The 23,698-nt window shown below is 52.5% G+C and overlaps 2 protein-coding genes across 7 annotated transcripts in view; one reads left to right on the top strand and one right to left on the bottom strand.

Moving 5' to 3' along the window:
* Positions 1-1,042: 1,042 nt before the first annotated feature.
* CHST1 (carbohydrate sulfotransferase 1) lies at positions 1,043-10,130 on the top strand. Of its 6 annotated transcripts, none has more exons than XM_079308536.1 (2): positions 1,043-1,638; positions 8,140-10,130. In XM_079308536.1, exon 2 carries the CDS (start codon positions 8,184-8,186, stop codon positions 9,441-9,443), a length of 1,260 nt encoding a protein of 419 aa, XP_079164662.1. In that variant the 5' UTR covers positions 1,043-1,638; positions 8,140-8,183; the 3' UTR covers positions 9,444-10,130. The 6 variants fall into 6 exon arrangements, with proteins under 6 accessions (XP_079164662.1, XP_079164658.1, XP_079164663.1 ...); XM_079308532.1 differs by having other exon boundaries at positions 1,044-1,328; XM_079308537.1 differs by having other exon boundaries at positions 1,346-1,642.
* A 2,343-nt stretch (positions 10,131-12,473) lies between these two features.
* LOC306803287 (transmembrane protein 263-like) overlaps positions 12,474-23,698 on the bottom strand; it is a 196,671-nt gene continuing 185,446 nt past the window's right edge. The window contains exon 3 of the mRNA XM_079308541.1: positions 12,474-17,287. Within this exon, the coding sequence (XP_079164667.1) occupies positions 17,001-17,287 (287 nt within the window). The 3' untranslated portion in view covers positions 12,474-17,000. The remainder of the gene's footprint in view (positions 17,288-23,698) is intronic.

Below are 23,698 nucleotides of genomic sequence, written 5' to 3' on the forward strand. Positions count from 1 at the left end.
GGAGGCAGCTCCTTGCAGAGCACAGGATTTTTCAGGAGATGGATGTTGCTTACATGGATGTAAGAAGAAAACTGCTGTGCCCAGTGCCCAGGCAACTCCAAACATGCCTCAAATAAAACAGGGATATAAAAAATGAATATCCATTGTAGCATCTCCAGAATCATTACCTATCTTTTGCTGGCAGCTGCCATTTCAGCAGAGCTGCAGTTAAACTGCTAAAAATGCAGTTCAGTTGGCAAGCGCTGGACGAAAGGGAAACATTCAAAGTTGCCAAAAGTAAATGTCTGACCTGTTTCTAGGGGTCGAACAGAAGCAGAAGGAGGAATGTGACTGTCAGAGCACAGCTACTTCAGCTGTTCTGACACACTCTCACGCTTCTTTTCATCTGTCCTATCCCACCTCCCAAGGTGGGATGGATGGTGGGAAGGTGCCATCACCTGCCAGTATTTTGGCATTGGCACCACTGAGGATTGTTTTGGACCCTGCCTGTGGCGTTAAGCCCTGATATAGGAGGCACAGGGAGGATTCCTGGCGCTGGAGAACCGGTCCCCATGACAATATTGTTTTTGATGAGCAAAGGCGACCGGAAAACGAAGGAATGAATGTGCACCATCATCGCTACCAAGTGCAGCAGGGCCCGAGGGGCTGCTGGTGCCCCAGCAGCGGAGCGTGAGGAGGGTGTGAGGGACGCGCTGCCTCGCTCCAGCCGGTCCGCAGGGATCCCCGTGTCCCTACCAGCACCCAGCCTGGGGGACACATCTCACAGCAGAAGCTTCTCCGGGGCCCCCTCCCGCCCCCGCGACGGGAGGGGCTCCGGCCGCTCCGGCCGGGCGCCTCGGGGAGGTAAATAAGGAAACGGGGAGTTTCCTGCTCGGCAAAGCCGGGGAGCCCGGCGGCCGGGCTGGGTGAGCGGGCGGTGCGGTGCGGGCAGCACAGCGCAGAGCGGAGCGGAGCGGAGCGGAGGCTCTGCCGGTGCCGGTGCTGATGCCGGTGCTGGCGCTGCGCTGCGTGCGCGCTGCCGGGCTGAGGGAGGAAGGGAGGGAGGAAGGGAGGGAAGCAGAGAGGGAGGGAAGGGAACGGCGCAGCCCCCTCGCCGCCCGCCCGCCCCTCGGCCGGCGCGGCGCGGAGCGGAGGGCGTGGAGAGGCGGCCCCGCTCGGCGGGTGCCCGCTCGGGCAGGGCAGAGCAGGGCAGGGCAGGATGAGCCCCCGCAGCGCCGCCCGCTGAGCTCCGCCGGCTGCCGCCCCCGGGCCGGGCCGGGCTCGGCGTCCCCCGCCCCAGGAGCCGCGGCCGGGGATGCGGGGGGCAGCCCGCCGGGGCGTTCCGCCAGGTAAGGGGCGCCGCGGGTGGGGGGACAGCGGCGCAGATCGGCGGGGATGCCCGGCAGCGGCGGGCTGGGGCTCTCTCTCGTAACCCTTTCCGCGCCACCAACTTTCCGAGGCAGCGAGACGTCGCCCGCAGCGGTGGGAAGGACTTTTCCCGCTGGTGCCCAGCCCGGCTGCGGCGGGACCCCAGAGGGAGCCGCCGCCCGGGGCCGCCTTAGCGGCGGGGGCACGGCAGCCCTGGCCCCAGACCCCCGGCGGAACGAGCTGCCGCGAAACTTGGGCTGCTGTTGGGCACGGAGCTGCCGCCTGGAGCGAGTGAGTAAGTCCCCGGTGGCACGGCGAGGCCAGATGCCCTGCCCGGCCGGGCAGCCGCGCCAGCCGGCCGAGCGAATGCCCCGGCGTTTGCTGTCAGACCTCCGGGCGGTCTGGGAAACCTGCCGGGGGGCGCAGGCTGACGGGGAGACAGAGTGGGGTACAAGCACGCACTAGCATGGAGCAATCCTACGGGAAAGCTGTGCGGTTGGAGATTTGGGCTCTTGACGCGGCCGTAGGTTGGGGACGTTGCAAAAAGAGTGTCTTGAGGTGGTGAATGAGCGCGTTCATCCCAAAAAAGCCTTCCAGCTCCTGCCAGGGAGTGCTCTGGCAGCTGGTGGATGGCTCAGGGGAAGGTGGAGAGCACAAAACCCCCTGTATTTGGTTTACCGATGTGTTCACATCCTCGGGAAGAAGCAGATGCAGTTCAGCAGATGAGGGATAAACAGGTACAGGTGGATGTTGCGATAAGAAAACTCTGGGACCTGGCATTACTTGATAGTGATTAATTAATTGAAAATGTGTATGCTATCTGCTAGTAAGAAAGAGACCGATTCCCTGTTGAAAGTCCTTCGATTGTTTAAGTGCTGGTCAAAGTGGGCAGTAATCTGGTGTTAAAGGATCTGTTGGTCCCTCTGAAATGCAGAGGGAATGAACAGAGATACGGGAGCAGGGGACACACCAGGGTGGCTTTGAGCGCCGGAGTCCTGTGCCTTATCATAAGAAAAGTGCTCCAGGAGGTGATGAATACAAAAGCAGAATGAGTCGGGGGGCACAAAGCACTTGCACTTGGCACACGGTGAGGCACCCGAGGAAGGTGGCGGGCATGAGTCCCCAGCTGGCATTTGAAGCTGGCTGTAGGGAAGCTCTCGTCCTGTACAGCTGAAGAGGAGGCAAGGCTGAAAATTCATTCCCACCATGTCAGGACCTCATGTTGGTGGGGCTTGCTGAGGGGGACGCTTGGGGACAGAGACCATCCCTGCTCACGTGTCTGTGGTGGTGCCCAAAGTCAAGCAGTGCCTGTGGTCAGGGGACAGCTCAGCGCTTCTTTTTCCCTTTCTTCTGGGGAGTGGTGGGGTCCAGCCAGCCAGTGCCCAGGCTGGGTGCCCACAGGCATGTTTGGTGTCATTTGCAGAGCCAACAGCATGACTAAGCCACTGAGACCAACTGGGATGCTCGCACCCCACCAGAAGCCTGTCTTCCCTGCCTCAGTGGCCACAATGTTGTTTTACGGGATAAACTCTTTGCTCAGTGGGAGAATGCTGGGGTGTGTCAGGGCCTTTGCCAGTGGGTCACTGGCTGAGAGTTGTTCTGCAAACCTCCTACTTAACTTTTGTGCCTGGGTGGCAAGGTGGGGAAGAGTGGGGCTGCAGGAGGGAGCTGCTGGCTGGGCAGGGAGGCACCAGCAGCCCTCAACAAGCCATACTGCTCTGGGCAAGGCGTGCAGGGGTGTTACATGCTGGGCAGGGGACAGAGGCGCAGGTGCAGGCGCTGAAGTTGGTGCTGTGAATTCTCTGGGTGACTACGCATGCATGAGTCTCTGGGTGGGGGAAGGAGAGGGGGAAGAGGGGTTGTCTGCCGTGAGTCACATTTTGGGATGTGTCCCCTGGTGAGCCTGCTGCAGTCTCCCTTGTGTCAGGAGAGGGGTTCTGCCTCACAGCTCTTGGTCCTGTGCTGGTGTGCCTGTGCCTGGCGTGCGGGCAGGTGGGCAGCCCTGCCCACCCCCACAGCCACCCACCCTCTCCCTGGCACCGAGACCCCGCGCTGCTCAGGCAATCGCTGTTGTGTGGAAAACACAGTTGTGTTTTCCAGCTGGTCCCAAAGTCCTGAGTCACTCTGCCGTTTCCATGGAAACAGCCTTGCTGGCGGGAATGGGTTTTGGGGGTAGAGGGTGCCGGTAGCTGGACCGGCACCAGGCAGGGCTGCGGGAAGGACTGGCAGGGCTCAGGCACTCCTCCAGTGCAGCATCTTTGTGCCAGGGCTTTTACAGAGGCTGGAGCAGGTACCTGTGTTGCACAGACCCTCACACCTTCTTCCACTCCCTTTCCCCTTCCTCCCTGCCATGGGGAAGCAGACAGGTTTCTCTGGCAGGGTAAGGGAGCTCAGGATGAGCCTAGCCAGGTTGAGGGTATGACTTCTGGGGAGCTGTTGAGAGAGGGACAGCTTGGATGGCAACCAAAAAGAGCAGGATTTTTGTGACTGCCCTGTGAGAGAGCCCTGGGAACTGCAGTAAGTATCAGTAACTACAAGGGCTCCTGCCTAAAGCTGCCATCACCCCTGAGCTGCCTGAACACGGCCACCTCCGGGGAGCAAAGGAATTTGCAGGGAAGGCTTGGGGCAGGAGTCAAGGCAGCTGCCCATGTGAAGATGCTGTGAGAGCCCCCCACGAGGATAAGAGTGCCACAGTGCCGTGAGGCACTGCCCTGCATAACACCCAGCTGCTTTTGAAGCAGAGGAGACCTGCGAGTTGTACTGACCCTGGAACTTCCCCAGACTCCAGCCTGCCTGGCAGTGCCTGAACTCAGCTGCCAGTGCAGCGTTCAGTGCCACGGCCTGGCTGCATGGCTCCAAAAGCAGGGAATTCCCATCAAACCTAGGAAGATCATGCCGAAAACAGGAGCCCCGGTCCCTGCTGCACAGTGGCTGGCCAGCTGCATTCACTGCTCCCTGCACCAGTGACTCACAGATGCCATTCAGCTCAATTCATCACCTCCAATCTCCCCGGTGCTCCTGGGCTGTCTTGCTGGCTTCTTGCCTGCTCATCTCCCTCAGAGCAGTGCTGGGAGTCAGTGGAGGAGGAGGAAGAGGAAGGCAGGTGATCACGCATCCGCTGCTGTTGGCAGGTGCACAGGGTGGGGGAGGTTGCACTGCCTGCGCCCATCCTCTCCCTTCCTCCAGGCTCAAGGCTGCGGGAAGTGGGGCAGGGGAGAGGAAAGGCTCAGCACCTTCCTCTGCACGACAATGCTGCTGTCCCTGTGCCAGGCACTGGCTGGCCTCCTGCTGCACTCAGAGCCGGTTGCCGGATGCTGTGTATCCCTTGTGGACAGCCTGGTCCCAGTGCGACTGCAGGCAGCTGCACAGAAATGCAGGCACGGCAGCAGAGTGCATTCTGGCATGCTGTGACCATAAGGGGGTTAGGGCTGGGAAAGGGGCAGTGCTGGCCCCAGCACGGTACCAAAAGAGCCCACGTGCCTTCTGGCAGGCCCCTTAGAGTACCAGCAGTGCCAGGGGCTGGAGGGTGCAAGTGATGTGCCCCCACCCCATGCTCCATCTCATAGTCCCAACTGCCTACAGGGACACACTGAACTCGGCTCCCACCCTTGGGCTGAATTTGCTCATCATCTTTGGTGGAGCTGAGCTGGAGACAGAGCAGAGGGTGACTGAGAACACTTTAGCACAGAAACATCTACGAGGCTGATTTCGGATGACTCCCACAGTCTGGGGCTGAGGAGCCAAAACGATCCATGGCTCATCAAGGACTCTGAGATGCAGCCCCCTGTGGGCATGGCCCTCTCTCCAGCTGCTCTCTGAACTGGCTATCAGTGCCTGAAGAGGAACAGGCCAGTTTAAGAACAGAGGCTGTGTGGAGCTCGGCACAGCTCCCCTGTGGCAGGTGCTCACACCAGCCTGGCTCTGTCTGACAGGTGAACAAGGGGCAGTGGCAGTGGAAGCAATCCTTGGTTGTCCTGGCAGCTCCCAGGTGCCATGTGCTTCTGCTGCCCCAGGAGCTCCTGCAGAGCACTCAGCTACCAGTCCACTGCCCCTGGAACCCAGGATTGAGCAGGAACTGCAGCCCTCAGGGACAGGCAGTGATGGGAGGAGGCAGGAGAGCCAGCTGGGAGGTGAGAGGAGGCTCTGGCTGGCTTTAAAGGCCACAGATGAGACATCAGGGAGGGAAGCCTTCTTCCAAAACCTTCCCCTCCCTGGCTGCAGCTCAGCAGATGGGCAGGGCACCTGCCAGGGGTGTCAGGGGGCAGCATAGGCTGATGCTGGACTGTGGTTTTGCACTTGCTCAGCCAGGGAGGTGAATCAACGCTCTGATTTTTCTCCTCTGCCACTTGGGACATTGCAAAGGGGAATGGGTCAGTGTGGGTGGAGAGCCTGAAATGCTCACAGCCAGTGAGTGATCTGGTGGGAATTGGGACCAAGAAGGCATCTAGTCTCTGGTTTGCCTTTTTTGGGGAGCTGGCAGCAAGTTTCTGCTATAACCAGGACAATCTGAGTCTCGTATGCTCCAGCATCCATCAGCAATGAAGCAAAGAGTAGGAGTTGAGACTGTGTGTGAGGGATGCAGTGTGGCTGGCCATCACTAGAGAGCAGGAAAGCATTCCCACTGCAGCTTCCACCAAGGCAGCACGCAGAAGACACTTTGGCCAGGACCTGTTCTGCCTTAGCAGACCTGGAGAAACATTTTATCCAAGGCATAGAATATCCTGTGTGGACACTGGAGCTGGCTTTCCCCTTTGCAGGGTTTCCCCCTGCAGCAGCAGCAATAGTCAAGCATCTCTGACTTGGATCCTCCAGCCATGTGCCACAATCCTTGGCAGGCAGTCCAGGAGAAAGCAACCTGTATTAAAAGCATCATTTTGGGTCTAAAGCACAGACACAGGGAGTGCTGGTTGGGGGGCTGTAATGCAGCAGCTGTGCCAGAGCCCCTGTCCTGGGGTCCTGCTCTAAACCCCTGCTCCCTGAGAGGTCCCTGGAGTTTGAGAGTTCCTGAAACTTCTTGCCTCCACGAATCAGCTGGAGCAATCAGTAAACAATAAAAATACTGTTTTTTTTTAAAAAAGCAAGGCTGTTTTACTCATCTGCAGTTCTGAGCTGCCCTCCTGGTGTCACTTGCTGGGTGACAGGGAATGAAACACATTGAGGGTATGGGAACAACACACCATGGCAGCTGCTATGGGCTCTGCAGGGACCACACACAAGGAGCATTGCACTGTCCCAAGCCCATCAGGGATTTCAGTGTGCTCTGGGTTAGAACAGCCCTCACATGCTGAAACCCACTGCTGGCCCACTGGTGTCCCTCAGAGACCTTGTACAAGCAGCAACAGCACTGGCTGTGACAGTCCCACCCACAGTGACCTGTGTGCTGGGGCTGAGCAGGGGGCCAGGCACTCACCATGAGTTGGGGCCAGCATGTTGTTCTCTCTGGGGACTCACAGAGAGCAGGGAAGAGGAAGCAATGGCAGTGGTGGTACAGTAGGCTCTGCTGGGCTAGGAGCAGAGATATTTGGGTCTTGTCCCCTTGGTTTGTCTGAGGTGGATGTACCACGCTGTGGGAGGAGGGACATGGAAGGAAGATGGGCAAGGAAAAGTGGGTGCAGGGGAGCTTCAAAACCATTGCTAATACTGGTGTGTCTCCCACACACTGGTGTTTTAGCTTGTTTGGAGTTTCTGGGATGCATCCTTTATGTCCTGTCTCTGTACCCCACTTACTCCCAAGAGCAATAGTATGTGAAACATCTGTGCTTTGGAGAGCAGCAGGCAGTTTTTGAACATTATTTGGTTATTTGTGAGCAGGGAGAATACTGAAGCACCACCACAGTTACACCCCCTCCCAGCAATATGGCAGCTCCCCAGGCATGATGGGTACTGCCCCCCTCATGATCCCTGAGCATCCCATCCAAGAGTCCTGCTCAGTTTCCCCTACCCTTGCCCATGTGTGGGCAGCAGCAAGGCAGGGCTGGCACCACTGAAGTTGTTCTTTGCAACCACAGCCCCACTCTTCCCTGCACCCATCCCTGGCGCCAAGCGGGCAATAGAGTATGGAAGAAATGCAGTTTCACATGCATCTTCCTTTGTAGTATTGTTTTTCCCCTCTGGTGCTCAGAATAGAAGAGCCCTGAATTCCAGAGTGGAGCAGGATCTTACCAGCCCCATGAAATCATTGCTGAGGGCACAGCTCTGGCTGTGCTCGTCCTCAGAGGTCTTGGACCTCTGTGCAAAGAGGTTTGCAGCTCCAGGAGAGACATTGCCACTCTCCCAAGCAGGAGGCTGGTGGCCTGGATGGGCCATGCCTTATCCTGCGAGCTGGACAGAAAGGATGGAGACAAGATAGCACCATCCCCTGACCTTTTCCCTTTCCAGCCACAGCTCCTGCACTGGGGGTCAAAGGCACTGGCTAGTGGGGTGACAAGTGTCTCACAAGGCAGCTGGGGAGGAGACTTTGCAGCAGCTGGATGGAGACAGACAGTGTCACCACCAGGTTCTAACATCCCCCTGCCTAGGTTGCAGGGCATGGGGTGAGCTATGGGCCACAAGAGTTATGTACACCCATAGCCTGGAAGGAATAGGGCTGAAGTTCTGGCTGGACATGTTTCTCCAGGATTGCCAGCCTCTGCCTGTTATTTTTCTTGTCTGAAATGGGGCTCTGCAGTGTGTGATTGGGATTCATATGGTTGTGACTGATGGACATACATTAGGAGGGTGTTTGTTGGTACCTGCATCAGTTAGATACCTGGTAGTCCATGCTCAACCTGTGAATTCTCTGTTGGGTTGCAGACACCAAGGAGACCTGCGAAGAAGCTCCATGAAGGTGACCAGCCATGCAATGTTCCTGGAAGGCTGTACTCCTCCTAGCCTTGGCATCCATTGCAATCCAGTACACAGCAATCCGCACCTTCACTGCCAAGTCCTTCCACAGCTGCCCCATCCCTAATCCTGTGAATTGCAGCCTGAGCCAGGACACTGATGTGGCTGACAGGCTGTGCGATGAGAATCCCACTTTCCCCTACAACCTCTCCAGGAAGACTCACGTTCTCATCCTTGCCACCACCCGCAGCGGCTCCTCATTTGTCGGGCAGCTGTTCAACCAGCACTTCGATGTCTTTTATTTATTTGAGCCCCTCTACCACGTCCAGTACACCCTGATCCCAAAGATGACCCAGAGCAAGAGCACGACAGACAGGCGGGTCATGCTGGGGGCCAGCCGGGACCTGCTGAGGAGCCTGTACGACTGCGACCTCTACTTCCTGGAGAACTACATCAAGCCCCAGCCTGTCAACCACACCACCGACCGCCTCTTCCGCAGGGGAGCCAGCAAGGCTCTGTGCTCACCACCTGTATGTGAGTCCCTGGGAGCTGTGGATCTCCACCTGGAGGAAGGAGACTGCGTGAAGAAGTGTGGGACCTTGAACCTGACGCTGGCCACCGAGTCCTGCAGAGAGCACGGCCACGTGGCCATCAAAACCGTTCGGGTGCCCGAGGTCAGTGACCTCCGGGCCCTGGTGGAGGACCCGCGGCTGAACTTGAAGGTCATCCAGCTGGTGAGGGACCCCCGGGGGATCCTGGCATCCCGGAGCGAGACCTTCCGAGACACCTACAGGCTGTGGAGGATCTGGGATGGCACTGGCAGGAAGCCGTACAACCTGGACGTCACCCAGCTCACCACAGTGTGCGAGGACTTCTGGAACTCTGTGTCCACCGGCCTCAACCGGCCACCGTGGCTCAAGGGCAAGTACATGCTGGTGCGGTACGAAGACCTGGCCAGGAACCCCATGAAAAAGACTGAGGAGATCTACGATTTCCTGGGCATCCCCATGGACAGCAACGTGGAGCGCTGGATACAGAACAACACCCGAGGAGACAGGTCCTCCTCCAAACACAAGTATGGCACGGTGCGCAACTCGGCGGCGACGGCGGAGAAGTGGCGCTTCCGTCTGTCCTACGAGATCGTGGCGTTCACCCAGCACGCCTGCCAGCAGGTGCTGGCGCAGCTCGGCTACAAAACTGCTGCCTCCGAGGAGGAGCTGAAGAACCTCTCCATCAGCCTGGTGGAGGAGAGAGACTTCCTGCCCTTCTCCTAAGGCAGCCCCAAGGGTTTTGATGCGTACTGTTTCTAACTGATGCCTTATTTTATTTTCTTTCCTTTTGTTTCCCCCTCTTTCTCTCTCGTCTTTTTCTCTCCGAAATTTGCACTAAACCTTGAGCGGGAATCTCAACGGCCGAGTCCAGGGGAAGTGACTGCTGCCCCTCAATACATTTTGGATGCCAGGAGGAGTTGGGTCTCTCCAAGCAAGAGCTAGAACTCTGGATGGGTAACAATGTTTACAAAACACACAAAATGTATAAAGCAACCTTCAAGCTTTCCAAACCGAAGGGTATCTGGGGTACTGTACTTTTGCACTGTTTACTTTTACAATGTAAGAGGTAAATATAAATATAATTTATGAATTGTGTCATCCCCTCCAGAATAACTCCCCCTGCTCCCAATGAGCAGGTTAGACTGGAAGCTGAAAGTAGAACAACCTCCTCATTTTTGATCTCAGTGCGACATGTCTGTCTATTTAAGTCCTGTTATTGGGCTGGGCAGTTGGTCAGCTGCTCCTACATGGTTGTTTGGTAACACCTGTGACTATTCTTTGTGCCAAAAACCCACAAACAAAAAAAAAAAAAAAAAAAGGGAAAAAAGCTATTGGGTCATTTGGTGAAAGCCCAACACATTTAATGCTTTATTTCTGTGTTTTCTGTAAATAAAAGTGCAATAAAACTGACCTGGGGGTGAACTTCAACTGAAAGAGCTCAGCAGGTATACTGGGGTGGATGCAGCACCAGGCAACCAGCAGCATCTGGTTTGCCTGACTCCTGCGAGGCTGGGAGCAAGGCTGGGAGTGGGGAGGAGACACCACAGCCCCCAGGACGGCAGCCACCTCCTCAGGGGTGTGTGTGTTTCCATCTGAAGTGTGCCAGAATGCAAGCAGTCAAACCAAAAGCAAGAACCTGTGGTTATTTACTGACTCATTAGTTTCTTGGTTTGCATGGGGGCATGGGACTTGCTGAAGTGCCTGACTCCAGAGTGCTAATGGCACCAGGACAGTGAACCCATTCCCATCAGGCTGCCCCCCACCATGTGTGACAGTGCTGATGCCAGTGTTGGCATGGCCTGCCCTGGAGGACAGGGAAAGTGCTATGGGGCAGGTCATGAAACTGCCCCGAAAGGAAAATGAATGAACAAGATAATCTGGCAATACACAAGTATTCCTTCATGAGCTGCCTGCTGCCTCCTGCCACCTGGGCCTGTGGGCTGGGCAGGTCAAAAAGCTGCTGAATGGGGGAGCCAGGCATGCAGGGCAGGAATATTGAAAGCCTTACACAAGAGACTGCTGGTCTACTGATCCCTGTCTGATGAACAGCTGGCAGAGTCCCAACCGTCGAGCCCTTGAGACACGTCCTGCAGACCACAAGCAGCTGCAGTTGGGAAGCCACTGGGGCCAGTCCCCTGGTACAGAGGACAACAATGGCCCAGCAGTTTCCCAGTTGCTCCTGGAGCCAGGCAGGGCAGCAACACACAGAAAGATGAGACCACAAGTTGTGACATCTAGTCACAGCTGCACACTCCCAGCTTTGGGCCACTCCTGGCCCAGAGGTGTCTGAGCCACCCACAGCCCACCTACCTAGGCAGGTGTTCTCTCCAAAGTCTCTTCTGAGCTCTGCTGCCCACCAGCCTTTGGCCCACTCTGGCTTGGGGGGAGACTGGGTGCTGCAATTGCACACAGGAGAATGGACCACACTGCCTCAGTGAAACAGGGCAAAGCTGTAACTATGGGTGATTTTGCACCATCCTTTCACCCTTTAAAAGTGCTCTGGAGGAGCAGCTTGTTAGTGGTGTTTTGCAACTTGGCTTAATGTGGCAAACCAGCTGGCCTGCAGGAAAGGTGAGAAGCTGTGATGTACCTCAGAGCTTCAGAGCTCACAGCTCCAGCACCTGTACTTCCTCTGTGCTGTCTGCAAGGCTGCATGGATGGTTCCAGCTCTGGGAGGAGGAATGGGGGGATAGCATGCACTTGCTGGGGGATGGGCTCTTCTCTCATCTCCCTCCCCACAGTGGGCATAGGGGCAGCCCCTGGAAGAGACCATGTCCCCAGGTATCTTTACCTCCCTGTCATTGCCAAACCTACTCCTGCCATCAGCTTGGTGCCCCCCAGGCCACACTGCCTGGCTGAGTCTGCAAGCAGGGATGGAGGAATGGGGCAGGTGGCAGAGGTGGCTGCAGACAGCGCTATTGGTGCACTGTGTGCTGCTCTTCCCAAGCAGCTGGCAGCAAAATGCCAACCAAATAAATAGCTTGATTGCCCTGTTATTAGTTACTAAATTAATCCTTTTGTCAGCACTTAAATGCTGAGCTGTTGGCTCCTGGCCTCGACCCAGTAAAGGGACACCCTGCCTTGTGGCTGCTCCAGCGCTTCCCTGGAGTGCAATCCTCCCTGCGGGCTGTGCATTCCCTGTGTGCCTCTGCCCTGGGTTAAGTGCCCGTGGAGCAGATGAGGTGGCTGGAGTTGCTGGCTGTGCCCCCCAGCACCAATACTACCAGCCAGCAGGGTCAGCAGGGTCAGGCTGCCCCACGAGAGCTCACTGCAGCTCTGGGGAGAGATGTCAAGCCACCATCTCCTGCAGAAAGAGCAGGCTGTTATGAGGAGAATTTGCTTCCTCAGCTGGGAAAAGTGGCTATGCAAACCTGCCTGAAGGAACAGTGGCTGTAGAGGCAAAATTTCCCATCTTCAGCTGTGAGATCCCACTTTCAGAGCTAGGCCAGCTGTCCCCTGCCTGAAAGCCCTCTTATGCCTGGTCTTTAAACCAACACAAAAAATTGAGTTTAGAAGCCTTATCCAAACTGTTCTTACCATTCCAGTCAGGAAAGGTGCCTGCAGCAAAATGGCTTTTGAACTGCGGTTGAAAGCTATGTCCTAGTTTAAGCAGGGATGGAGATTCAGCCTTGCTTGGTGCCTCATCTAGAGCCCTTAGGGGAGAGATCTAATTTCCCAAGGAATCTCTAACATCTTCCTTCAACTGTGCTTCCTCTCCTCATTTCCCCCCACTAGGAACAAGAGCCAGCATAATCACGGTTTTTATCCTCAAATTTTACTGTAATTAAAATACAGAGATGCAGAATATTCCCAGAAACACACTGCAAAACAAATCAAGCAAACAAATTCAGTAGGAAACCAATTACAGACAATGAAATGATAAAGAACAGAAGTGTTCTCTGGAGCCCAGCACTGTGCATGGGACTGTGTGGCCACAGTTTTGGGTTGCCAAAGGCCTCCTCAGCTCCTAGACAAGCAGAGTTGAGCCCTGGCTCTGCAGTTCTCTCTAACCATCTCCATATTCCCACTCATGCTGTTGTTTTTACAAAGATGACTTTGCAATGGAGACACAGAAATGACTCACCCATAGGGATAAGAGGCAACAAGGAAACCCAGAGAAAAAGAAGTGGTTAAGATGCTCCACACACAAAACACATGGGGACAGAGAGGGGTGGAAGACATGCACTTCTCTCCCAGCCAGGGGAGCTGTGGGGACAATTGTCCCCTTGCCCTCCCAGACACTGTGAGTATCGATGTTTAATGAAGGTCTCAGCAGAAGCTTTGGGGAGCTCTATCCATGGGCAAGACCAAATCTAAGATAGGGATAACAAAGTAAAGGATAATGAGACCAAGGTCAGGGAAATGGGAGGAGAGGAGACCTGTGGGTCTCCTTTCAGCCAGGACATGTTCGTTGGGCACAGGCAAGAGCCAGGCAAGGTGGGACACAGGGCTGTGATTAGGGCCACATCCCACCTCCACCATGGGGGAGACCCAGCCCCATCATGGGGAGAGCATGACAAAAGCGTGGGGGAGATGTGGGAAGGCTGGGTGATAAGAAGGGAGCTGATCTAATGCTTCAACCATCCACTGATCTATCTAAATGGAAATTGCTAGCAATCATTACTATGGAACCAGGACCACCACCACAAACGAAAACTCACACTGACCCACTCCCCTTTCTGTGCTCTTCCCAAGGAGAAACTCCATTGCATCCATCTTCCAATTCAAAGCCTGTCCTAAGAGACAAATTCCCTCCATGGTCTCTGTTTGCTTGTTCCCTCACTCCTCAGCTCTTCCTGTCACACCACTCTCTCCTCATCTTCTGTGTACCCAACTCCCTTTAATCCTTCCCTCTAACCCTATGCTACCCTCTCCTATTTTCTACCAACCCCATCTGGTAGCCATGGGATTTATGCACAACACAGTTGCTGCCATGGGCAGTGAGAGAAGGGCTGCTCTGGTGGCCCAGGTGGCTGGAGTCTCTGTAATGGGGGAGGAGGAAAGATAGGGCATCTGACAAGAGCCAACAACTTCCCCATCCAATCCAGATCCCACTGTCCTGCAACAAAAGGCATCAAAAGGAATCTTTACTTTTAGACTGGGAAGACTGACCCTGTTTTCCCTCTGCTCTGGCACTGAATACCCAGAAAAGCAAGCTGGGACTGGGTCACCATGGTGAACTGAGCAGGCCTAGCACAGACTTTCTTGAAGCCTTTGAGTCCTGGACAGTTACTTATTCCTGAATGCCTGTTTAGCAGTGTAAGCCTTGTTTCTGGAGTAGATTTAATCTTCTACCCTGCCTAATTTCATCTCTTGCTACTCATGGTCCCTGAGCTCTCCTTTAGCTGGGCTGTAAGAACAATGGTTTAGGCTGTGAGTTGTCCTCTCTGGCTCATCTCTTCTTCTCCAGGCCATCCTGCAAGGAAATGGCAGTTCCAGACAAATGGTAGGCTTTACTCTATTTCCTGCAAGGATGCACAGAAGAGAAGAAATAAAAAGATGGGAAACCCTCAGGGCCCCAGTGGCCTTCCTTACATTACCCTTATCCCATTTGCCATGCTTGCTCTGTACACACAGTGCCTGCAGACAACAGCTTGGGCAGGATGCACTGCCTCCCCCAGCAAGAGCCTGTGTGAGACACTTTTTAGCCAAAAGCATGATCTGCCTCCCATCACCCACCCAGGGCTGGGGCTGCTGGAGATTCTTAGATTCTATCTTCTCCTATCCAGGACCTGGGAGGGACATTTAGGAAGAAGACTCTTCTGTCCCAATTGGCCAGAAGCTATCTTTCTCAGAGGGCTGGTGATAACACAGCTAGTTACACACAAGCAGCTTTCAGCTTTGGGGCTAGAGTTCGCTTCAGGGGTAGTCTGTGATCTGGAATAAGAGATGAGATGTGCTCAGGGAGAGCAGTGAGCAGAGATCCATGCAGTGCAAACTGTCCTCCAGCTTTGCAGGGCGTTTGAGACAAAGGGAGAACAGACAAGACTTCTTCTGGCCTTGACAACTGCCACGAGCATCCCAGCAAGTACAGGCACACATCAAGGCCTGATCTTTTCTGTGAAGCTGCTGCCTTCAGAGACAAAACTGACATGTCTGGGTCAACTAGGCCTTTACCAGAACAAAGGACACAAAGTGAGGAAATGCACTCACCCACCAAATGCTGCTTCCTTTTCAGAAACAAAAATGTAAGGCCAACCTCTCTCATGCTATCAAGAGTAGCAAACTGTGGAGATCAGCAGCTTCTTACCACTGCAAATAGCAGGGGATACCTTGCAAAGGGTATGGAGAGTGACTAACACCAGCATGATTATCAGGGGGACACTGCAACATACATCCCAAAATGTGGATTTAATAAAGGTCAGAATGAAAACTGCATCACAAGCCCAGCAAAAATAGTGGCGGGGGTGTGTGTGTGTGTTGTACTTAAATATTCCCGGATGTCTCAGTCCTAAGCACAAGAGAGCAGTCAGGAAGTGCAACGACCTCCAAGGGGAAATGAAGATCAAGAAAGTTGGCTTCAACATCGAAAAGATAGGGCTAAGAGAAAACAAACAGCACAGACAGGAGAAAGGGGATTTTTCACATTCCTTTGGTTTCAATAAACTATTCTCTTGGGCAACAGAGGGCATAACATCCTCTAAAACATGATTTTTTCTTTTGACCAGGACCCCATACAAAAACTTTATGCTGGAAGTACCAAAGATGACTATGTGAACTCCTCTGTGGCCTGGCACAGGTTTGTTTCCCTGGCTGAAGACATGCCTGTGGACTTACATGTACACATGCATGCCAACACAGATGCATATTTATAAAGTACAGCTTGCCTATGCATCCAACACCAATGGACCTAGGCAAATCACCTGCCAAAGCCAGGAGCAGCAAAGTTAATGGTGAAACCTGTGGCTTTCCTCGTCCCAAGAATTACAGGGGACTTTGGAGTGAGTGTGTGAGTGCATGGTTGTGTTTGTATGTGTGTGTACAATGCCACATGGGCCCTTGAGCATCACAGGCCAGGCTGAGGGTGGCTGTGACTCCCAGATGGATGCAGGTGTCTGGGTTTCTGCAGCACTACAACTATGGGTGGGCTATTTAGTGCAACATGGTCATTTAGAGGAGCTGGGCTGGGGCTCCAGGAGCAGCGTGCAGAAGAGGAGTTGCTGGTGCCTTGTGCAGGCTAACTGCTGTTGGAACACACTCAGCCCTTTGGGAAGTGTTCTCCAACACAGTGCAGCCCACTCACACCCAGGCCACCACTCCCAGGGTGCTGAGTCGTGGGGAGAGCAACACTCTCAGCTCCCCCACCATCCCTGCAGCAGAATTTGGGTGGCATTTGGGAACACACTTGCTCCTGGTTACTACTAACGTCTGTGGAGTGTGAGTGTGGCCAAGGGACAAAACGCCCTTGTTACAGACAGGGATTCTGGAAGGACTTCAAGGGTCAAACAAAAGGCCTGGTCTCTCTGTGGAACATCACTGCCTGTACTGCAATATCACAGAGGCCTGGCAAATGCCACTGTCAGCTCCTTCCCCAAGTGGGAACATACAGCAGCTTTCATATTCCTCCCTCTCACCAAGAAAATCTGCAGAAGTTGATGGTCTGGGATGTATTATACTCTGGTGTGGCATCACACCAGAGCTGCTTTGCTGAGCTTGAGGGTTCCCTCTCTGAAGGGTTTAATTCAGCTGGGGAGTAAGTGACTGGGAGCAGCTTGTGAGCATGGGCCCTGCCAAGAAAAGGTAAGAGGTGCAGGGCAGGAGGGAGGCTTCCCCCTCTTCACAGTATCTCTCCTTTGTGTCAATGGGACTTCTGCAGTTCTCTGCCAGGCACACCTCCCAAACACCTCCCAGAGAGAAGGGGTGTTTCAGAGGCTGTCTTCCCAGCTGAAGTTGAATTTGACTACACAACCCACACTTCAAGCCAGGCATAGTTCCCCCCATCCCCTGTTACTCCCCTCACCTCCAGGCAGACGGAGCCTGATGCCTTCTCCCATCCCTCCATGCTTACAAGAGCAAGAAGGGAGGAAGGAAACTACAAGACAGAGACAACTGCGCCTTTAAAGTCCTCAGAGTAAAGATGGTTCCCAGTAGGTGGCGGAGTGAAAGGCATTGACAGTGGCTCTGTGGGCTCTGAGCCAGGCAGGCGGTGCTGAGCAGGCTGCAGCCAGAGTCTGCTCGGGTGCTCGACCCTCCCTGAAGCGGCTGGTTCCAACTCAAAGAGGTGCTGGATAGGGGGAGAGTATGGGCAGGTTGATCTTTCGGAAGAGAAGGTGACAGGGATTAGTCAGCCTTGTCCTTCTTCTTTGCAGTGAAAGGGACTTTGCTGGCGACCGCGCTGCCCACAGCTCCGACGCCGCCGGTCACGGCAGAGACGCTGCCCTTCACCAGTCCAACGCCAGCAGCGGGGACACTGGTCACAGCTGTTTTGGTGAGCTCCAGACTCTTGCTGCCCACCCAGGCAACTCCTCCCAGCGTGGCCCCCACAGCTCCCCGGGTGATACTGAACAGGCCGCCTGTCACTCTCCAGATGACTCCTGCCTGCTGCTGTGGGTGGTCCTTGCTGGCATCTGCGGGGAGAGAGAGGAAGGGAATGTCAGAAGTGGTCATGCTGGTCAGCCCAGGGTGGTTGTCAACCATGGCATATGCCCATATACATAATGCCTTGCCTTGCAGCCCTAGACCTCTTGGTGCCTGAAGGAGAAACCAGGCCTACAGCATAATAGGAAAGGGCTTTGAGAGAGTAGGAGTGGGAACAGAACTGCCTGTGTGATGGAGAAGGGAAGAAGGCGGGTCAGTCACAGCCCCAAACTTGCAAGCCTTTGTGCTGCAGTGCCAAGCAAATCCCATTTTACAAGAGATGTAATTCCCCTCCCGTGTGTGTTACCTAATGCCAGTAAATCACACAGACTAATGCCAGCACAGGAGGCATGAACTACAGACAGCAACGTTTGTGGGGCCTGCAGGTCCTCAGAAGCATCTGTTTGGAAGCAAGTCTGGGCTCATGTCAGATGTGGAACTGAGGCACAGCACAGACTTATCTGCAAGAGCTGTAATTGAGCGAGCAGAGATAGCAAACTGCGGTAAAGATACAGTGACAGAAACGTCACCTCGGGTTGTACAATTCCTCCAGAGATCTCAGCTACGTATTTAATAGTGTTAAGACAGTGCTTAAGTTACTACACTGTGTCACTGCTGGTTTACCTGTGCCAGCTGGAACAAGGCCAGCATGATATACCCACCCAAGCTGCCATCACACCTGCCCACAACACTGCAGACATAATGTTCACAGCTCACCACTTCTTGGGAAAGGGTTGACTCTGAACTACTTCTCACGGGATTCAAACCTGACACCTCTCCTGCTGGCCTGCACACAACCCTCTCCCTCTGCATCAGCTAACAAAGCAGTGCACAGGCAGCAATGCAAGAGCTGCTCCTTTCGCAGGGCAAGGTATTTTGGATACTCTGACTTCAGATTCTCTGCCAGTTCTGTCCATGAGATGAGTTACTAATAATTGCAAAAACACAATAAAGCAATCCTGGCAGCAAAAAAAGGATTGCATTCACCCTGAAGCCCATGGGGAGCTGGTGTAGAAGGTCTGCAGGTCCAACCATGAGAATTAATTTTCTGCTTTTATGATGCCACTGTAGCTTGTGCTGTGCTCAAACAAAAGTGACAACACCCACAAAAGTAGAGGTGGTGGGCAAGCAGTGTCAAATCCATTGAAGTTTTCATTCTGAGAAGTGGATTCAGTTCAGAAAGTTGCCAGTCCACCCTACTGTTAATATTCCTAATTCTCCAGCATGAAATAATGCCTCTGACCTCACAGTGTAAGAAAATAGCTTCAGTTAGAGTAATGAATATTGTATTTCCAGCTCTGTTACAAAGACAGCAAAGTGGTGAATGTTTGTGCTTCTGCAACTGCAGATGGTGCTAAGTGGGAATAATTTTTAGATGGACAACAAGTTGTGTCAGAGGAGTAGAAAAGCTAAATGTTTATAGGCTGTGCTTTTTTTTCCTCCCCAATGAATCACAAAGTGAGCCTCAGTAAAAAAAAATGCAGATAAAAAAGGTAAAAAAAAAAGGCAGAATGTGAGTTAGGTCTGTAAAAAGCTAAGTAGCAGTTATTTGAGAATGATGCTGGCATATGTTTGGTTATCCTACAGCTTCATTAGATCATTTCCTGAAACATGGAAGCTCCCATGGCTTTATTCATTGGAGCATCTTGTGAGATGGAGAGGAGTACAGAAGGATATTGCTGGCTGTTGAATCACTACAGTTTTGTTGTATTTGCATAAAGTAAAGCTATATCTGACTCCAATTTTGTGTGAAAGCATCCTGACCCTACTTATCATACCCCAGCAGAAGGTGCTGAAATATTCCCCATTAGCCTAAAAGGAACTCTACTACATCACCATGGTTTCCATAACAGAAGCATGTAGGAGCAGCAATGTTGTCGCCCTGCTGCGATTGCCATGGCAGTGGTGCCATGCCTTTTCAAGCCCCATGTTCCTAGAGCTGTAGGCTCTTTGACTCTCACAACCTTAACTCTAACCCTAATCCTAATTCTGTTACCTGAACCCCATCACCATGGGTGGTCCAGAACAAGAAGATGTAGGAGCAGCAATGCTGGGGCCCTGCTGGGTTACCTTGGTGTGTCTTTTCCAGTCTCAGAGCTCCCGGGGCTGTAGGCTCTTTGACTCTCTCAACCCTAACTCTAAACTAGAATCAGGTGATGTGATGGTCCTTCCCTAGGTATTCTTGTCCTGAATTCCACTAAAATTCTGCTGAGTTTGGAGTTTTCTTTGATTAATACATTTTCCCCTAAGCTTCTCCTAGTCTGAACAGAGGTCTCCCTCGGGCAGGGAGCCTGATATTCACTAGCTCTGATGACTTGGAATAAGCCTTAAATGCACATCTGTCTGATAACACAGACTGCAACATGGAGTTGGAGAAGGGCCAGTACAGAGTTTCCAGTGTACAGTTCTACCCAGTATGCAACCTATTCCTTACCTATTCCTCAACAGTTTCTCAGGAAGTTTTCTTTTTCTCCTCTCCCTCAATATTACTGATACCCATTGGCTCCATGTCCAATTTAGCTGCTAGTCCTTAACTGCTCCACAGTGCTTATCCAGTACACCCATTTCTGTGTTTTGTCTGCAGTACAAGGGCAGGAAGGACTGAGGAGTCCAGAAATCCATGCAACAGTAAAGCAGGACTAGGTAAAAGCCAAAGTGGTCCTCCAAACAAACACTATCCTTCAAGGATGGCAGGTCTTGTGTTGCTGCTCCCTTGTGTGAGGAAGCAGATCCTTTGTGTCCCAGAGGGACTGCAATGCAGAAGCCTTGAGCATTAAACACCTACTGGCATGCTCAGCTGCAGAACCAAGACCTATATCAAAGTAGCAATAATCTTTCTGGCTCTCCCCCAGTAAAACTGCATCTTAGGCTACCTGGAACCGATCTGTAGGAAGATTTATGCCTCTGGAGCTGCCCAACTATCTGAACGATACCAGTGTGAGAATCTCTTACATGGTATGTAATGCCTGCAGGAGGATAGCCTATGGGCCAGAGAGAAAGTGCCAACTGCAGATGAGACTGAGGGAGGATAGTTAGTCTGCCAGCAGAGACCTAGAACTTACTGTACAAAGTGTCAGGAAATACTAATGAAGACAAGGACAAAGGTTCTTTCTGATTAAGCTAGGCAGAGACAACAAAGCTGCCTGCACCTGGTCTGCAGCCACTCTCACAGTCCTAAAAACTCCTCAGGCAAAAGGGATGGAAGATCTGGCCCTGGGAGGATGTGAGGCTGTTGCAGAAGCACTCTAACAGCTCCAATACAAAGCAGAAGATGTACCACACCAAAATCCCCCAAACCTACCAACATAATGTACAAAAAACTAAACCAAAACCTGAAGATGCTCAGGTTTGAATAGATTTGAACAGAAAGAGATAAACCCTGTGACCCCAACCACAAGGGCCACATCCTAACCTGGTGGCAAACGGAAATGGGTCATATTTGTTCTATATTCCAGATAATGCGTTGAAAGCTTTCAAGCCATCCCTGGTTAGTTTGTCTTCAGGATTGCAATAAACCCCACAGTAAGCTGTCATGTAAGATAAGCATCAGATTTACAGTGCAAATTAGCCTCTCAGACAATGGAGCAAGCTAAGCATTTTGTTGGCACAGAGGAGCCCAGATTAAGAGCAAGACAGACAGCAGAGATGAAATACACAAAATAATCAGAGAGACAGACACACTGCCTAAGCAGGGGAACAGCTCTGTTCCCTGGAGCCGGCTGCAGCCCATGCTGCCCGTGAAAGCCCTTCACAATCTGCACAGCACCTTTTCCTCTCCATCAATGACCTGGCCTTTGCAAGGGTCCCTTCAGTTTCACTTCACCCCCCGTCAGCTTAGAACAGAATAATAAATAGGAGAAAAAAGTTGAATAAAAGGCTCTTCTGTATGAATGACTGCATTCTGGGCTGGGGCTGGCACCTCACACAACAGAGGTGTGTTCCCACACTGTCCTTCTTGGCCACCACCACCTGCACTCTGCACTGGCTTCTGTTCAAGAGCAGGGAACTGTTCTTCTCACCTGATCCTAACAGCATCTATGACTCGGGCAGAAGTGAGATTGTTAATCACAGATACAACTTTCTATGCTGCCATGACATTCCTCAGTGTGTGGAGTTGACTCGCACGGGAGTGGACTTGCACTGCATTCATTTGGAGAAACAAAATGTGAGACTGTGCTGGTGCCCAGTACAAATGGCACAGGCACTACTCTTGCCCTCAGCCGCTGCCAGCAGGTGGTATGACAGGCAGGGTGAATTCTTTACTTTAAGAAGGACTTGCGTAAGTTGCCCTTTCCTAATAACTTATAAAAACAGCCCCAAGCCAGGAAAGCTGTGTCAGGGAGCAGCACTGATTCTGCATCTTTCCATTCCTGCTGGGCCCCAGACAAAGCAGCCTGGCTGCTCAGAAACCTAATGTAAACAGTCAGTGCCATCAGTCTGTCCCTCAGCAGATGCGAGAGGAAGGGGTGAGGTCACTAGTTCAAACCTGAATTACTCCTCTGACAGCTATTAAGTGGCTACTGGTTGATTTAGGCAGGTTCCCTCACCTAGAGAAATGTTTGGTATGGAGGAACAAGCAGGGGGTGGAGGGTCAGCTACTCACACAGTTCAGTCCCAGCTTTTCCCAGCTCATTTTTAAGCAACACAGAGCAAGTCATTCTGACCTTTACTGCCTCTGCCCCACTGTGATTGAGAATGTGTGATCTTCTGAAAGCCTTGGCTGTTGAGTCACAAACAAGCATATATGGGAGGGAAGTTTCCAGTCCTGACGTTTCTTGGAGAAAAAACTCAAAGTTTGATTCAAGTGCACTCTTAATGCACTGAGAACCCCAAGTGGATTATTGTTATTTTTAACCTTGTGACTTTTTCAAGCCTACCTCAATTTGAAATGCATGGGGCTGGCACTGATGTTTCTCTTCCCTTTCTGTAAAGCAAAGCTGAAGTTAATGATCCCTATTTCCTTGTATTGCAGTGCTGTCATGAAGGTTAATTAGGTACAGTTGATGCAGTGCTTTAAACAAGGAAATTGTACTGGCACTGATATGATTCTGATTCCCATCCTCAGTGGAGACACCAATGATTACCTTCAGTTTATCTCTGGAGAGGTTTCCAATTTCCAGACAAATCACAAAGGTGAGAAGAAAACTTGCCCCATCCCCATGCATGCCAGCCTGCTATTGTGGGGCTACACAAGTTTATCCTGCAGCCCAGACCTTCCTTTCGGGTGACAAGCAGCTGAAGCAGGCAGAGACCACTCTTGACTGCTGGCAAAAGTGAAATCTCACTGTCCACCACCTAGCAGGATCCTTCTCCTCCAGAGAATGACCTCCTTCCAAGCCTGTCTGCTGCTGGAGAAAGCTTAGCTGAATTTTGCAGGGCACATCTGTTACAGGCATTTACGTCTGAGAGGAAGGAACAGCTGTTCACGTCCTTTTTGTCATTTTTGGATCAAAGATCTAGATCCTGCAGGGTCACAGGCAAAATGTTAAAGGGAGTGCTACAAAGTGTTTGTTCCTCAAACACTCATGCTTCACTCTGGCCATCAGACCCACACAGTAGCTGCTGGAAAAGACTTTGCAGGCTCAGCAGCTGGGCTCTACCCAGCTCTGCTCTGCCCAGGCACCAAATGCTACAAACCAGCAAAAAGCCTAGAAATGCCACACTGAGTTTAGGCCTGGAGTTTTAAACTTTAACTCTGCAATCAGCAAGACGTACTCGTCTCTCTGCAACAGGATTGTTCAGGAAGCTGCTGCACACAGCAAAATGGGGGCAGCTGTGTCCAAAGCCCAGCTCACCCTAAGGCTCTTCACTGGCACAATGAGCTTTAATTGTTCCTTGCACATGCCCCAGGAGCAGTATTAACTGCTGAAGCATCTACCTTGAAGCACTGACAGACAGGGTTCAGGAGGGTAAATGAACAGTGATATGGAATGGCTTGCTTTCCTAAGCTGAGCCTTGGGGGAGAAGCAGCTGAAGCTCTGACTCTTGAAGTGTGAGGATTAGTTGGTTGGGAGTTTCCTGACTCTCTGTTGGGAAGCTTCGTGTCACCAAAACAGAAACTCTTTGTAAAAACACAATGGTATTCTTCAAACTTTCACTGAAGAAAAAAGTTCAGGGAGATTGGCCTCAGAACAGGTAATAACCCAGTGGTCAAGAGATTTGTCAGGCTTGAGTCAGCCCAAGGACACTGCCAGCTACACACAACACACACATACACAAACACACACACTAAATGGCCCAAGCAGCAGCTTTTGCACTTTTTAAAAAAAGATTGTTTCACTTTGCAAGAAGAGATACTAATTGGAGGAGAAACATAAACTAATCCTCTCACTTCCTAAGTGCTTTCAAATACCAGAGTCAAGATCTCCTCTGATACGGGTTTTTGTTTCTTGAAAAATAGT

This window comes from Erithacus rubecula (assembly GCF_903797595.1).
Source record: "Erithacus rubecula genome assembly, chromosome: 6".
NCBI lineage: Eukaryota > Metazoa > Chordata > Aves > Passeriformes > Muscicapidae > Erithacus > Erithacus rubecula.

Coding starts and splice junctions, on each gene's coding strand:
- CHST1 (XM_079308536.1), top strand. CDS start 8,184: ATGCAATGTTCCTGGAAGGCTGTACTCCTCCTAGCCTTGGCATCCATT.